The sequence below is a fragment of the Argopecten irradians genome, chromosome 10 (assembly GCF_041381155.1).
Source record: "Argopecten irradians isolate NY chromosome 10, Ai_NY, whole genome shotgun sequence".
NCBI classification, from domain to species: Eukaryota; Metazoa; Mollusca; class Bivalvia; order Pectinida; family Pectinidae; genus Argopecten; species Argopecten irradians.
This window is the reverse complement of record NC_091143.1, coordinates 12,876,435-12,892,140: the sequence shown is the minus strand read 5'-3', so window position 1 is coordinate 12,892,140 and position 15,706 is coordinate 12,876,435. Positions and strand designations below refer to the sequence as shown.

The following is a 15,706-nucleotide window of genomic DNA, read 5'->3' as shown; positions in this document are numbered from 1 at the left end:
TTTTGTTAAAAATTGTTAGTTCACTGATGTATGAATTGACAAATATTTTTAATGATGTACATTTCCTATTAATGTATCTTATGCTTTAAGAACTTTCATGGCAAAACAATATAAAAATTCATTGATAACATTATATAGCAAAAATAGGACAAAGATTGCAAAGCAGTTTGATGTTCCTTAATTGAAAATAAATAAAGAGTTTTTGAAAATCTTTCAACAGAGCCACCTATAATCCGGACACCAAGGGGAAAAGCCAAGCATTAGCCTGTCTTCCTTGTGAGGCTGGATATTACTGTCCAGTGGAAGCCGTTACTGATCCACTTCCCTGTGAAAAGGGCAATTACTCTGATACAGGAGCCTCCGCGTGTACAACCTGTGAGCCTGGTTACTACTGTTCTAGCAATGCTACAAGTAAATCCACCATGCTGGGTAACTTTACGTGCCCTGGAGGTACTGAATGTCCAGGTGGTGTGACAGCCAGACCAGATTTAAGCACCTCAGCCTGCCGAAAGGGGCATTACTGTCCCCGAGGAGATGTCAATCCCTGGCCAGTCCCCTGTCCTAACGGGACCTTTAACCCTATCACTGGTATCTCTGAAGTAAGCCAGTGTGAGCAGTGTACCCCCGGTTCCTACTGTACTCCGGAAGGTCTGATCGCGGTGGCGGGAGACTGCCCTGGTGGTTACTATTGTCCGTTAGGAACAGGATTCATGTACTCCTTCCCGTGTCCTATTGGGTTCTACCGTAACGGGTCTGCCAGAGAAAAGTTTGATGACTGTGCCGAATGTGTGTCTGGGTATTACTGCCCGTCCGAGGGTCTGGCAACCCCTATCGACTGTCCCGCAGGGTATTACTGTATCACCGGTAGTACAGGTCCCTCTCCCTGCCCTCTCGGCACTTACAGCAACTCCACCAACCTCCGTAGGAGTACAGATTGTACGCCATGTCCTGGCGGTTATTACTGTGATGGTATAGGGCGGACTGAACCAACAGATGTATGTGATGCTGGCTTTTACTGTAAGGAGAAGGCCTATACCTCAGCTCCACCGGACGGGTTGACAGGAGGGGTATGTCCCGCCGGTGGGTACTGCCCCGCAGGCTCAGCTGTGCCCACAGCCTGTCCGGTCGGGAAGTATAGTAAAAGTGCTGGTGCTAAGACAGCATTTGATTGTATACCTTGTGATCCTGGATTCTATTGTGCTGGTTCAAGTAGTACAAACGCTTCAGAGCCATGTGCCCCTGGATACTACTGTACAGGTGGAGCCGAAAACGCAATACAACACGAAACACAGAAGGGACATTACTCCTTGGCAGGGGCCTTCAAACAAGAACCCTGTCCACGAGGACAGTACCAGCCAGCCACAAAGTCTTCGTCTTGTTTATTGTGTCCACAGGGATATTACTGTAATGGTACAGCTACTGAGGTAGAGACCATCTGTCCCACCGGTCACTACTGTCCTCTCGGAAGTGAATATCCGACACCATGTCCACTTGGTACATATCTGAAAGACCTTGGACGTTACAACGAATCTCACTGCACTGCTTGTACTGCAGGTCAGGCCTGCGAGATGGTCGGCCTTTCACTACCAAACGTATACTGCCAGGCAGGTTTCTATTGTGAGGAAGGCTCCAACGACTCAACCCCGATAGAGTACCTCTGCCCACCTGGTCACTACTGCCTTGAGGGGACTCAGTTCCCGACTGAATATCCATGTCCTGCGGGTACTTACAGTATTGCAACAGGACTCCTAGCACCAGAAAACTGTACCGATTGCCCTCCTGGCCAGCACTGTAATGGCACAGGATTGACAAACCCGTCAGGTCCTTGTGCCACTGGCTTCTTTTGTAGTGGTGGGGCTTCTGTCAGTATGCCTGACGATGGACAAAGGACAGGAGGGGCGTGTACACCTGGGAACTACTGCCCAGAGGGAGTAGGTATGTATCACTTGCCCTTGTGGGTAGCTATTTATTGAGATTGTGTTTGCAAGCATAAAATTATACCTTCCAGATAAAATAATGGGAGTTTTGCTCACAGAGTAATTACGTGACAATGGATATCTATCTGCAAGGGAGGTAACTCTGTAATATCCAAGGACCTGCAGAAGACTGAAATCTGGCCAGCTTGTGTGTCTGTAAAACAACAACAAATTCTTAACCTCATAAATAAAACCATGAAAAAAATCCTTTCATTTCTGGCTTGTATATTTCCCCATTATTTTCCGTACTCATAATTTTTTTTATTTCATATTAAAAAGAGTGACTTTATGTATGGCATGTATGGCAAATAACTGACTTAAATTTTCTTTCAGGTCAGTTTGAAATAAGGACAGAGGGCAATAGATAAAATGCCTTTTTCTATTGTTTCACTGTTATATATTAATATGATAATAATGACTTACAGGTACACCGAAGAATTGTACCCCTGGAACCTACCAGAACCAGACTGGAATGGATTTCTGTTATAACTGTACACCTGGATACTATTGTGCTGAGGATGCTACCATCCAACCTGATCTGTGTACCGCTGGCCGCTACTGTCCAGAAGGCACGGGACTCGATAGGCCAATGTGTCCGCCCGGAACATACAACCCAACCCTCGGTAAATGTTCATATCTTCATAGTATTTGTGTCGTGGATCAAAGACAAAAGAATTTCAATTACTGTAAATCCTGTAAAGATCACCCAAGGGACAAAGAAATAATCGGTTTTATAGCCAACTGATCTATATATATACATGATCCAAATTGGGTTGAAATCTGTTATTAGTGACATCAAGAAAGTGGTCTTAATAGGCAGGTGGTCCTTATACAGAGATGGTCAGTTAGGCAAGTTTATTTCATGATAATAATTTATTTAAATACAGGTCTTAGCACAGTATCACAGTGTCTGCCTTGTGCTGGAGGTTTTGCCTGTTCCAATTGGGGTGCTATCAATTTCGACTACAGTCTCAACGATACAGGGACGGAGCCATGCGCGGCGGGGTACTACTGCAAGTCAGGTATTGGGATATATATGTATTTTGATAAACATTTGTACAGATACACTTTTATTTCAAACAAACATCATATTCAATGATTCAAGTAGTCAGATCATCCCATTTTTCATTTCAATGATTTTTTCTCAATGATATTTTCATGATATTGTAAGATATAGTTGTGGTCGCAAAATTTTTATCTCTTAGATAATATGAAATTGGTATATATATAGTATAGGTATGATGAGATTGGGAAATTTGATTTTAAAAAGTTAATTTTTTTTTTGTTAGAGATCAAACTTGTGAAATTTAAAAGAAAGCAGATTAATTAGAACTATTATACTGTGTTTCAGGTTGTAATGTTAGTACCCCGACACCAGAAACAACTAGCGGCGTAGGTGGACCATGTCCTATTGGTCATTACTGCCTACAACAGACAGAAGACCCAACACCCTGTCCGAATGGCACGTTTAGGGATACGACGATGGCCGAGAAAGTGGCTGACTGCCAGGACTGCAGTTTAGGGCAGTACTGTGGTACGGAAGGTCTCAGTAATGTCACTGGACCATGCGCGGCAGGCTTCTATTGTCTCCGTGGTAACAATGATCCAATGCCTCTTGGTAAGTGTGATAGCCTTTCTCTGAAGATTTAAATCAGAATTTGATGGTTTTATTTGGTTAGATTTTCAAATTGAAAAGAAAAAAAACAAGTTTTAATGAATTTGAAAATGAAATTGAATAATAATAAAAAAAAAATATTATTAAATATTAGAAATAGTATGATTCAATTGATGAGATATTGAATTTAAGGTGAGGCAACTTTCAATAGAACCTTTGGACTAGCATTTCATAAAGCTTTTGCACAAAGTAAGCTAAATATCAATTTTCAACAAAAATCGAATAAAAGCAACCGAATATTTTAGTATTTTAAGTCTTTTGATTTGAGACAAGTGAAGTTAAGGTCTCAAAAAGGGTGTTTATAAGGATTGGCGTAATTTTTGGGTCGAATACGGTTATATTCCTTGCTTTGATCCTTACAGGAGACCAGCCTGGCATTGGTGGTCCATGTCCGGTCAGTCATTACTGTCCAGTAGGAACGTCCACTCCTCTGGCTTGTAACCGCGGGACTTATAACAACCTGACTGGACAGGCGGAGTGTTTCTCCTGTCCAGCCGGCTACTTCTGTCCCGATAACACTACCACCTATGAGGACTATCCCTGCCCACAAGGCCATTATTGTATGAATGGTACGGAGTTGGGTACACAGTACCCGTGTCCAAAGGGAACATTCCGAAATATATCCATGGGCCAAAGTGTAGACGACTGTTATCCGTGTACGGCAGGATCGTACTGTGGAGCGGAGGGTCTCAGTACACCCAGTGGACTCTGTGATGCAGGTACAGAAATACATAAATGTGTGATTATCTATTTGTTGAATGAATTATGAAATCTATGTTTGCATATATGTGTGATTTAATTATTATACCATACAGTTCCCAAAACATGTTTCAATTGCTGATACCTCATTCACCCGTGCGAACACATTAATGATCTTCTAAATCAAAGACAGGCCAGTCCATTATGAAATTGCTGGGGTGTATCGTAGGAACATAATCAGTTTATAATGAGATTACGGGGTTTGAGTAATCTATTAGTATTCATTTCCTTGAATTATTTTATATAGGGTATTTCTGTGTTCGGGGAGCTAAAACTGCTACACCAACCAGCTATGACAACTTTACCAGTGGTGACTGCTTGTGCCCTAGTAACTCAACGGGAGGTGAATGTCAGCCAGGTTTCTTCTGTCCACAAGGATCGTCAGAACCAACTTCCTGTACCGAGGGATCCTACTGCGCTACTCCAGGTACGCCTTATATAAGGCATTTTGATCCAGAAATTGTCAATTTGCCCACACACAAAAAAAAAAGACAAATATCTAATTCATTGTAATTTATGCACCCCTAACTTTATAATTTCAATTTTGTGCAAAAAAATGTGCATATAACACAACATTTTACGTTATGCCCCTGTCATATGACATTGGGGTCAAATAGTGTTACACTTTCCATTGTATGTTTTGATTCATACATCACTGAAAAAGGTAACTGTGTACATATGTATTGTGATGCAACCAAATTTTATTGTGAAATTAAGTTTTTGAAAGTTTTGAATATGTTGTAATAATTGCAGTATTTAAAATTAACAACCAGTCAAAATATCTAACATAAATTTTTTGTGAACTTTTCGGTTAAAAGTGCTTACACAGGGTTACTGCAAGTATAGTTATCTAGTATCTTGAATGATCTAGATTTAAGTTATTCAACAGTTAAGTGAATATGACGCTAACCCTGAACAACTCTGTAATGTTTTTGACAGGGTTAGCGGCAGTGACGGGGTCCTGTAAGGCTGGGTATTACTGTGGATTAAGAGCTACCAGGGAGGATCCTACGGATGGAGTTACAGGCGACGTCTGTCCAATGGGCAGATACTGCGGTAAGTTATTATTGTAAAAACTAAAATAAGATGTATGACCTTGAAAATTATATTGTCAAAAGTTTAATGTTGTAATGTTGATTGTAATACGAAACTCATGTGTGTCTGCTGTAATCAAACAACTGGTTTATGTTTGAATATACTTTTGCAAAGTGACTTTGAAAAATGTGAAAGATGATTTGACCTTAAGAAATATTTTTAAAAGTACCCTTAAAGTGACCTTATGAAATGCTTTAAAAACATATGTAACCTTGAGAAAAGTTTGAAAATAAGCATTATCTTGACAACATTTTAAATAGATGTTCGATCTTGAGAAATGTTTGCAGAGGTATTACCCTTACTCCAGTGTTTTGTTTGTTTTATAGAGATTGGAAGTACTACAAATCAAGCCCGCTGTCCTACAGGAACATTTAATAACATGACCGGTCTCACACAGTCATCAGAGTGTACACAGTGTACTCAGGCCTTCTACTGTGGCACTACTGGTCTCATAGAACCCACAGGGCTCTGCTTCGAAGGTAAAACTTCACTTTGGAGACCTTAAAGAGTGTGTAGAGTTTCATTGGTCTTTTCAACTTTTTAGTGCTACAACTCTAGGTCACATCTTTTTGAGGTCGATATGGGGTAGTTATCAGAAACAGTCCATAGGGTAATTTTTTAAATAGATTATTTAGCATATAATTATATATATATTATTATATACTTGTCTGTGTCTACGACTGATGTCTCAATGTATTACCCCCTTTACCTCTGGGTCACACGTTTGTATCTCATGTAGGGCAAGTTGCCAGGTACTGACTGCTAGTCAGTGGATTTTCTCTGGGTACTCCCATTTTCCTTCTAAACCTAGCAGGTTTTAAATGTCAAAAGGACAATAAACCAAAGCAAACTGTTAATTTTAATGTGTAATTGACATTTTCCTATACTTGTTGTGTGATAGGGTACTACTGTCCGACTGGCCAGAGCGTGGGTAATCCTGTAGCCTACACTTGTACACCCGGTCACTACTGTCCAGTGGGAGTGTTTGCAGAGATCGACTGTCCCTCAGGAACCTACCAGGATCAGAGTGGACAAGGCTCATGCAAATTCTGTCAACCAGGTAAGCAATATTGGTGTAGATATGATCAATAACTCGAAAGTTTCAGAACCCAAGAAAATTATTTGATAATTGTATCAATTCAGAACTCGTTTACTTTTTGCTAGATTGTGCTTCAAAGTCTGTTGGTTTTCAAAATACAGATTTTAAAATAATTGCATTAAAGACTAATGGTAGGAAAACAGGTTTGTGATTTTGTGATCTGTTATTGATTAATTAACAGCAGGTATAAACCTTCTTCCTTTTTGTGTTCGCCCAGGTTACTTCTGTGATGTGGCAAACACCCCTGTGGTCGACTACACTCCGTACCCATGTCCGATGGGCTACTACTGTCCAAATGCCACCGAGTTCTCTACCCAGTACGCCTGTCCACCAGGTACCTACAACCCTTACACCATGCTGAGTGACATCAGTCAGTGTACGCCCTGTGACTCTGGCAAATACTGCGGCCTATCTGGACTTAACAACTACACAGGTACGGAAGTTACCATTAAGTGAAGTACAGTTAAATCATTCACCCCTGAATTTCCATAATGGACTCTTCTACTCTTTGATATAGAAGAGTATAAATGTATCTTCAGGGATGTAAAGTTAAAAGCTTGGTCGGAATCAACAAGATGCTTCGAAAAAAAATCCGGTTTTTGAGTGATAAAAGTTCTAATAACAAGGTTCAAATGTATTCATCATATCTATTTAATGTTTCACAATAATAAATGATATACAACCTGCAGAAGAATTTTTTTCATTTGAAAAGTTATTATGCTTTATATATGTACTTAACAGGTGAAACTTGTCATTCACAATATCAACATCATTCTCTACTATACATCTTGATCAAAAGGAAGTCGTAGTAACGTGTAACTTTGTTATTGTTGACTTGACTGACTTTAATGTTATAGTTATGATGGAAAAACTTGAATATTCCAGGTGACTGTCTGGCTGGTTACTGGTGTATGAATGGGTCAGCAACTGCTACACCTACTGATGGTATAACTGGTCAGTCATGTCCCCAAGGAAACTACTGTCCACAGGGAACTCCTGTGCCTGAGCCCTGCCCCCTGGGCACAGTGTCCAGCAGTACCGGACTGACCACCGCCGGAGATTGTCCAGACTGTACAGGAGGGTACTACTGTAATGGTACTGGTCTGATCACGCCCTCAGGGTCATGTGACCCCGGGTACTACTGCTCTCGTAAAGCGACGACCCCAACACCAACTGATGGAGGAACGACTGGAGATCCGTGTACGGTTGGACATTATTGTCCAGGAACTACGACGTCACCCGTACCCTGCCCAGACGGAACATACATGACCAACACTGGAGCAGATGTTTGCTGGAACTGTACTCCTGGATACTACTGTATCACTGGCCTGACCCCTGACCCCTGCCCACCAGGATATTATTGTCCCGAGGGAACGGGCGTGCTGTGGCAGTCTTGTCCACCTGGAACGTTCAGCATGGCTACTGGTCTGTGGGATGTGGATAACTGTACACAGTGTACCGCGGGTAGGTACTGTGACACCGCCAATGCCACGTCTGTCACAGGTCTCTGTGATCCAGGGTATTTCTGCACTCTTGGCTCAGACTCGGCCACGCCTGACGTAAACAACACTGGCACGGCTGGACCATGTCCAGAAGGTCATTACTGCCCAAGTGGAACAGTTACTCCGGAAAGATGTCCCAATGGAACCTACAGTAACCAGACTAAACTTACTGATTCGTCTGAGTGTACTCTGTGTTCCTATGGGAAATACTGCGGATCTGAAGGCCTCATAGAGCCTACTGGGGACTGTTGGGGAGGGTTCTTCTGTCTACTTGGAGCTTCCTCACCAAACAACCCGGTCACAGACGCCACCAGTGGTCCGTGTCCTGTGGGTCACTACTGTCCAAACGGAACGTCATATCCACTAGGCTGCCAGGCTGGCACATACAACCCTAGTACTGGAGAAGCTTCATGTACGGACTGTCCAGCTGGGTACTACTGCCCGGAGAACTCCACAGACTACTCCGGAAATGTCTGTCCTGTAGGACACTACTGTCCTCTGGCAACCGGAAGTATGTATCAATTCCCATGTGATAAGGGTTATTTCAATGGAGTTCCAGGTAAACAGAGTGTGGCTGACTGCCTGCCTTGTGATCCAGGAAAGTACTGTAACACAGCAGGCCTAGCCACAACCTCAGGAGACTGTGCTGGCGGATGGTACTGTATACGTGGAGCCTGGTCCGACCAACCGACAGATATTGCCACCTACAACTCCAGCTTCTCCGACTGCTTCTGTCCATCCAACACCACAGGTGGTCAATGTCAGCCTGGAGAGTTCTGTCCAGTCGGTTCAAGCCAGCCCACGCCATGTACCACAGGTAAGGGAACAAGGAGAATTCTGGGTCAGCTTCTTCAAAGGGCGGTTAGCTTAATCAGAGTTTAAAGACAATTTTCAGATCAAGATGAAATCATTTCTTTCGAAACTAACTTTACAATTTACAGGATTTTTAAGAACTCTACACTTTACCACCTACATACATATTTTAGTGAAGATTTAAGTATTGGTTTTGTTGCAAATGAGATATAAAAATTTCACTAATCAAGTTATTTAGCTAATTATTCTATTTATTTTTATGCTTTATATTATATGACCTGTATTAGTCACCCTACAAAAAATTGCATTAAAATGTATATATTGAGATAATCATAAATCATGTGACAATACTTTGATTCCAATACCAGGTAAATACTGTGATATTGCTGGTCTTACGAGCGAAGCAGGACCATGTAAGGCAGGTTATTTCTGTACTCTGGGAGCTAGCCGTGAAGATCCAGCCAATGATACGACGGGAGGAATTTGTCCAACCGGTCACTACTGTGGAGTGGGGACCGGAACACCTGAACCCTGTCCATCGGGAACCTTCTCTAACACTCTGGGAAACACTGTCGCCTCGGACTGTCAACCTTGTACCCTTGGTAAGATTTTAGCAAAATTAATGACTGAGATAAAAATTCATCTGAAATTATCATTGAGTGGGATCTTTAGCGTGTTCCTGCCCAGCCATGAATTTTGCCGGGGATATTTTGAAATTTTGAGATTGAAAATGGCTGTGTATTTGTAACAAAACAAAAATAGAAGTAATTTACACTTTCATCTTGCATGTTTCATGAACTAAACTTAAGAATTTAAAATGTCTAGAAGTAAATCACATTTTCATATTGCTGTGTTTTCATTAAGCTTTAGAATTTAGGGTGATTGGCTCTACAGTATCGCTTAACAATAACATTTAAAAAATGCTCATGTTTGGGAAAGAATGTGAGTTTACAGTAAAATTACTTAACAACTATAAATTTGGCAGTGACAAATGTATATGTTTGATAACAGGCTGGTACTGTGAGAACTCCGGACTGTCCGCACCAACAGGTCAGTGTTCAGCTGGTTACTACTGTCCAGCTGGTCAGAATGTCAGCAGCCCCGCAGACTACATCTGTACACCTGGACACTACTGTCAGGTCGGAAGTCCAGCGCTGACCTCTTGTGCTTCCGGATCTTACCAGAATGAATTTGGACAGGTATATGTTGTGTATTGTCAGTTTTTCATTTTCTTGACGTTAGCCTTTTGAAGAGTGAGGAAAGAAACGAAAAGAAATATAAAGCAAAAGAAAAGTTGACTTGGTCAAAAGTACTTATACCCTAGCTGTATATTATAAATCCCGTTTAGACATTGTTTTCCTCTTCATCATGTAATATCAACATCCTTATTATCAAATTAAGTTTGATGCATTGCATGATTTGATATCAATATATATTGACTGCATATTGGTTGTTTTTCTCCTGGTACTCTGGCTTACCTCCACCTGCTAAAACTGGCATGTCCTTTAATGACACTGGCTGTTATATAGTTTAATGTTAAAAAAAGCCGAGTAGAGACCAAACCAAACCCTGTTTTCCTTTCTGTTATCACAGAGTATATGTAAAGAGTGCCCCGAAGGATACTACTGTGATGGAACAACACAAAACGACACGTTCTGCTCGACTGGTGTCCAGAACCCTGCCATCTGTGAACCAGGCCACTTCTGCCCCAACGGTACAAAATATGCCACGGAATACAAATGTCCAAATGGAACCTACACCAACAACACTGGTCTCAAATCGTCAGCTGAATGTACACCATGCCCGGGAGGAAAGTACTGCGGAATGGAAGGACTGGCAGCGCCATCTGGTGACTGTCAAGGAGGGTACTTCTGTACGCTTGGGGCAGACACGCCTACTCCTATAGATGGCACTACGGGTAACATCTGTAGTGCTGGGCAATATTGTCAGCCCGGTGTCGCCTTGGGAACCAATTGTCCGGCCGGTACCTATGGTCCAATTCAAGGTGAGTTTCTTTTGTTAGATTCATATTAAGTTATTCTTCTTGGCCGCTGATATCTTTAATAATGCTAGTGTTGTTGGTTCCGATCATCGGATATAGAGCCATAGGGAGAAACCTGATATTTTGCTATTTTTGTGTTGTTTGGTTTATGAAATTGATAAAAATGTTTATTATCTGGTTTAGTAATTACTGTGATAAAAAATAAGCAGGTCGACTGTGAACAAAAAAACAAAAGCGAAAAAACCTTTGGTATAAAACAATCTTCTGCAGGTTTTAGATATTTTTTCAAAAAGGGCAATCAACAAGATGGACTCAAGATTTCTGCTATTCTTGTAATGTTGCTAACAATGCTGTTCTTTTCCAGGTCTTGTATATGAATGGGACTGTACAGGATGTGATCCTGGAATGTACTGTCCCACCGATGGCCTAACTACTCCAGCTGGTAACTGTACAGCTGGCTATTACTGTTCTATGAATGCCTCCTCTGCAACACCTACCGACTCCACCGGAAATGTTTGTCCTGTCCGCCATTACTGTCCAGAAGGAACGGGTGTCCCCTTCCAGTGTGTAGCTGGTACATTTACCCTGGTGACCCAGACGGTCGCCTGCTCCACCTGTACATCTGGGTACTACTGTGAGCCTGGTTTTGACCCACAGGCCTGCCCCCAGGGATTCTATTGCCCTGCCGGGACAGGACTGGTCTGGGAGACTTGCCCCGCTGGAACGTTCGGCGGTGCCACCATGCTGTCCAACCTAACCGAGTGTACCCAATGTACCGGCGGCTTTTACTGTGACACGACTAATCTGACTGCTCCAACAGCGCCGTGTGATCCCGGCTATTTCTGTCGAAGTGGATCCGACTCGGCCACACCGAGTGCCTTGTCCGCTGGCGATGCTGGACCTTGTCCAATGGGTCACTACTGTGTGGCTCAGACCCAGGAGCCTGTCCAATGTCCAGCTGGTACCTTCAACAACAACACCCTACTGACTGCAGAGTCTGAATGTCAGCAGTGCAGCCCAGGCTCCTACTGTGACATCCCTGGATTGACCTTCCCCTCTGGTCTGTGTAACGCTGGATTCTACTGTGTCCTCGGTTCCAACGCCTCCAGTCCCTCCACGGTCTCCGCCACTGGTGGACCCTGCCCCATGGGCTCGTACTGTCCAGAGGGAGCCAGTCTGCCTATACAGTGTGATGCTGGGACCTACAATGATCATGAACAGCAGGCTAATTGTACAGTATGTCCACCAGGCTTCTTCTGTACGACGGGAAGCTCCAATACTACAGAATGTCCAACTGGTATGTACTTGTACCCTATCTACATTTTAAAAGTAAACTGGGTTTCTGTAAATTTTTATTAAACAAAAGAAAAAAAAGAAAAAGAAAAAAAAAGAATTAAAAGAAAAGGATTGCATTTGAAATCATTTATTTTTAGGTGGCATTGCATATCCATTTTTTATAAAAAAAAATGTTCAAATTTGAAATTAATCACAAACCATTGAATACTCCAGAGAAACATGTTGCTCAATTATAGATAGAATTTTGAAAAAAATCCATTTGGTTGTTTTTCAGGTCACTACTGCCCAGAGGGAACCCAGTTTGCAACACAGTTCCCGTGCTCCAACGGTACCTATAACAGTTTCACTGGCTCCCACAACGTTACATCATGTTACGTGTGTCCACCCGGATCCTACTGCCCCAACCAGGGCCTTCCTGCCCCAGCTGGACTGTGTTTGGGAGGCTACTACTGCCTTGCCGGGTCCTGGGATGCTTCGCCAGCTGACCCCAACATTGGAGGACGGTGTCTTGCTGGGACGTTCTGTCCAGAGGGATCTGAGGCCCCTATACCATGTACTGGTGGGTACTACTGTGGTACTGATGGCCTAGCCAACTACACAGGAGAATGTACCGCTGGCCATTTCTGCAACGGCAGCTCCACCCTGTCTAATCCAGTTAATGAAACGTTCGGTGATATTTGTCCAAAGGGACACTACTGTCCGACAGCGAGTCCATTTGCTATTGCATGCGATCCTGGCACGTTCAATGATATGTTCGGAGTTCACAATATATCCAGTTGTCTCCCCTGTACAGCTGGAAAGTACTGTACAGGAAATGGCCGGGATTTACCAAATGATTTCTGTGACCTGGGCTGGTTCTGTCCAGAGGGAATGACCCTGGCTCAGCCACCAGGTAACAAGTGCTTGGCTGGACACAGTTGTCCAAAGGGAAGTCCGTCCCAGACACCTTGTCCGTCCGGATCCTACCAACCTCTGGAGGAGCGAGGTGAATGTATCGACTGCCCTGGAGGTATGTACTGCGACCAAACAGAGGCTATCACTGAACAACAGAGCGGCGTTTCTGCTCCATCTCATGGTGTGGTGACTCCCAAAGTTTGTCCGCCCGGATTCTACTGTCCAAACGGTACAATGACAGACCGGGAAAACCCATGTCCAATAGGAACATTTAGCAACACCACTGGCTTGGAAAGTATTGACGAGTGTAATGATTGTCCACCTGGCCATTATTGCGAGAATCAGAATATGACGGAACCATCTGGAAAATGTCATGTAGGATATTACTGTACGCTTAAGTCCAGTACACCCAGTCCGTCAGACAACATTACCGGAAATGTCTGCCCCCAGGGCACATACTGTGAGATCGGCTGGTCCAGTCCCACTCCGTGTCCAAAGGGTACGTATGGAAACAGAACCATGCTACCTTCGCTGACCGATTGTACTGCATGCACACCAGGGCAGTACTGCGCCTCACCTGGGCTTAGTGCACCTGACGGACCATGTTTGGCTGGGTTTTACTGTTCAAATGCTTCAGAAGCAGCTGCACCAGTCGGACAGTCATACGGTGATGAATGCCCTGCTGGTTTCTACTGCCCAACCAACAGTTATGAACCTTTAGCCTGTCCTGCAGGAACCTACCAGCCCAATGTCCGTATGACGAACGACTCTGCCTGTCTAAGCTGTGAACCTGGTAAATTCTGTAACGCCACAGGCGCAGCGGCAGTCGCTGGCGATTGTTCTGCAGGATACTACTGTGTAGGTAGCGCCACTGTCGCAGAACCCACCGACGGAACCACTGGAGACATCTGCCCTGCTGGGTCCGCCTGTCCCGCTGGCTCTCCCACACACAACTTCTGTCCTAATGGTACTTATACTAACCACACCGGAGCACACTACTGCTACGACTGTCCGGAGGGCTACTACTGCGTGAACCGCGACCGAGCTGACCTCTGTCCACCTGGCTACTACTGTCCAGCTAGGACAGGAGCTGACCTTCAGAAATGTCCAGCTGGAACATTTAACCCAACATATGGCATTTATAACGAGACACAGTGTACACAATGTACAGGAGGCAACTACTGTCTGGTGCCTGGTCTGGCTGCTGTCAGCGGCCCATGTTCAGCGGCATACTACTGTGAACTTGGTGAGTGAAATAGTGATTCTACTGTAACAGTAAGAATTACAGTCAAATCTATCTTCAAAGACTAAATATTTAACATGTTAAGATGTCCATGGATGGGTTTCATACTGACGCAAAGTAAAGCAAGTATTGGTACTGGAACTTCAAAACAATCATAGCTGTAAATTAAAAAGGAACCTAATGCAGCTGAATTATTAAATTTTATTTTCCAGCTATTTAAGAAGTATCAAATATGTGCAAATCCAAAGAGAAATACAGAAATAAATACTGCTGTAGTACCCAGTAAAACTGTTACAGCACAAAGTTCAAATGTTTCTCCGATATTCCAGGTGTGGACTCAGCAACACCCTCGGGAGCGAACACAGGATTTGGTGGACTATGTCCACTTGGATTCTATTGTCCAGCCGGCACGGAGAGGCCACTTCCTTGTGTAGCTGGTCAATACAGGTACGAAAAAATCAAAAGTAGTAAATGATGGTCCCTATGTATATTTGCTTTAGATTTCAACTTTTTTGCCATTATTTGTTGAGTTCATTCAATATTTCATTGATAACATGGACAAACGTCGGTCTTTTCATGGAGTTATGTGATTTTCAGGACAATAACAAGTTATTGATATAGTTTTAGTCTAAAGAATATAATCAAGAAACCATTCATTAAAATTTGATAATATGTCAATAAGTTAACTATTATCATCTACCCTTGAAGGCACAATTAGACTCTTCTAAATTAAAGACTAGATAAGTCCATTATGAAGATTCGGGGATGAATGAATAAAATATCAGTAGAATTTATAATATTTTTTGTTTTCCAGTGACAACCTTGGTCAGCAAGTCTGCTCGTCCTGTCCAGCTGGCTACTATTGTCTGGAGAACTCAACATCCTACGCTGCCCAGCCATGTCCGAGCGGATACTACTGTCCCGACAATACGACCGACCCTTACCAGTATCCGTGTAGTAAGGGCAAATATAACCCTGTCAACGGTAGTGATGGACCAGAGGACTGCCTCGACTGTCCACCAGGAGAATATTGTGAAAGTATGTATATGTTATGGGATGCCGTCTGCTTAGTCATAGATAATATTCTGTCTGTGCTGCCTGTCGGGTATCTTGATCATATTTCCTTTGTTATTCTTCATGCTTGAAATTTATCAAGCAATGTCTTAAAGAGAAAGTATATTGAGTATTTAAAAGGGGAATTATACTTGAGGGCTTATTGAATATGAAAATTTTAATAATATTTATAATTGATATTTTGTGATTGCATGTGTTCAAAAGGTCCGTCTTTAAATTGTGAAGCAAGCCAATCCAACATGTAACTTGAACATAATGGCTTATGTTTCTCCTGAAGC

General features: G+C 42.9%; 1 protein-coding gene across 1 annotated transcript in view; it reads left to right on the top strand.

Annotated features, from left to right (window-relative positions):
- LOC138333147 (mucin-19-like) overlaps positions 1-15,706 on the top strand; it is a 134,070-nt gene that overhangs the window by 71,816 nt on the left and 46,548 nt on the right. The window contains exons 21-38 of the mRNA XM_069281319.1: positions 221-1,935; positions 2,402-2,599; positions 2,864-2,998; positions 3,328-3,594; positions 4,014-4,370; positions 4,658-4,837; positions 5,350-5,466; positions 5,832-5,984; positions 6,407-6,565; positions 6,822-7,037; positions 7,490-8,923; positions 9,288-9,521; positions 9,931-10,118; positions 10,513-10,924; positions 11,286-12,218; positions 12,492-14,357; positions 14,684-14,801; positions 15,169-15,392. Coding sequence (XP_069137420.1) covers positions 221-1,935; positions 2,402-2,599; positions 2,864-2,998; positions 3,328-3,594; positions 4,014-4,370; positions 4,658-4,837; positions 5,350-5,466; positions 5,832-5,984; positions 6,407-6,565; positions 6,822-7,037; positions 7,490-8,923; positions 9,288-9,521; positions 9,931-10,118; positions 10,513-10,924; positions 11,286-12,218; positions 12,492-14,357; positions 14,684-14,801; positions 15,169-15,392 — 8,906 coding nt within the window. The remainder of the gene's footprint in view (positions 1-220; positions 1,936-2,401; positions 2,600-2,863; positions 2,999-3,327; positions 3,595-4,013; positions 4,371-4,657; positions 4,838-5,349; positions 5,467-5,831; positions 5,985-6,406; positions 6,566-6,821; positions 7,038-7,489; positions 8,924-9,287; positions 9,522-9,930; positions 10,119-10,512; positions 10,925-11,285; positions 12,219-12,491; positions 14,358-14,683; positions 14,802-15,168; positions 15,393-15,706) is intronic.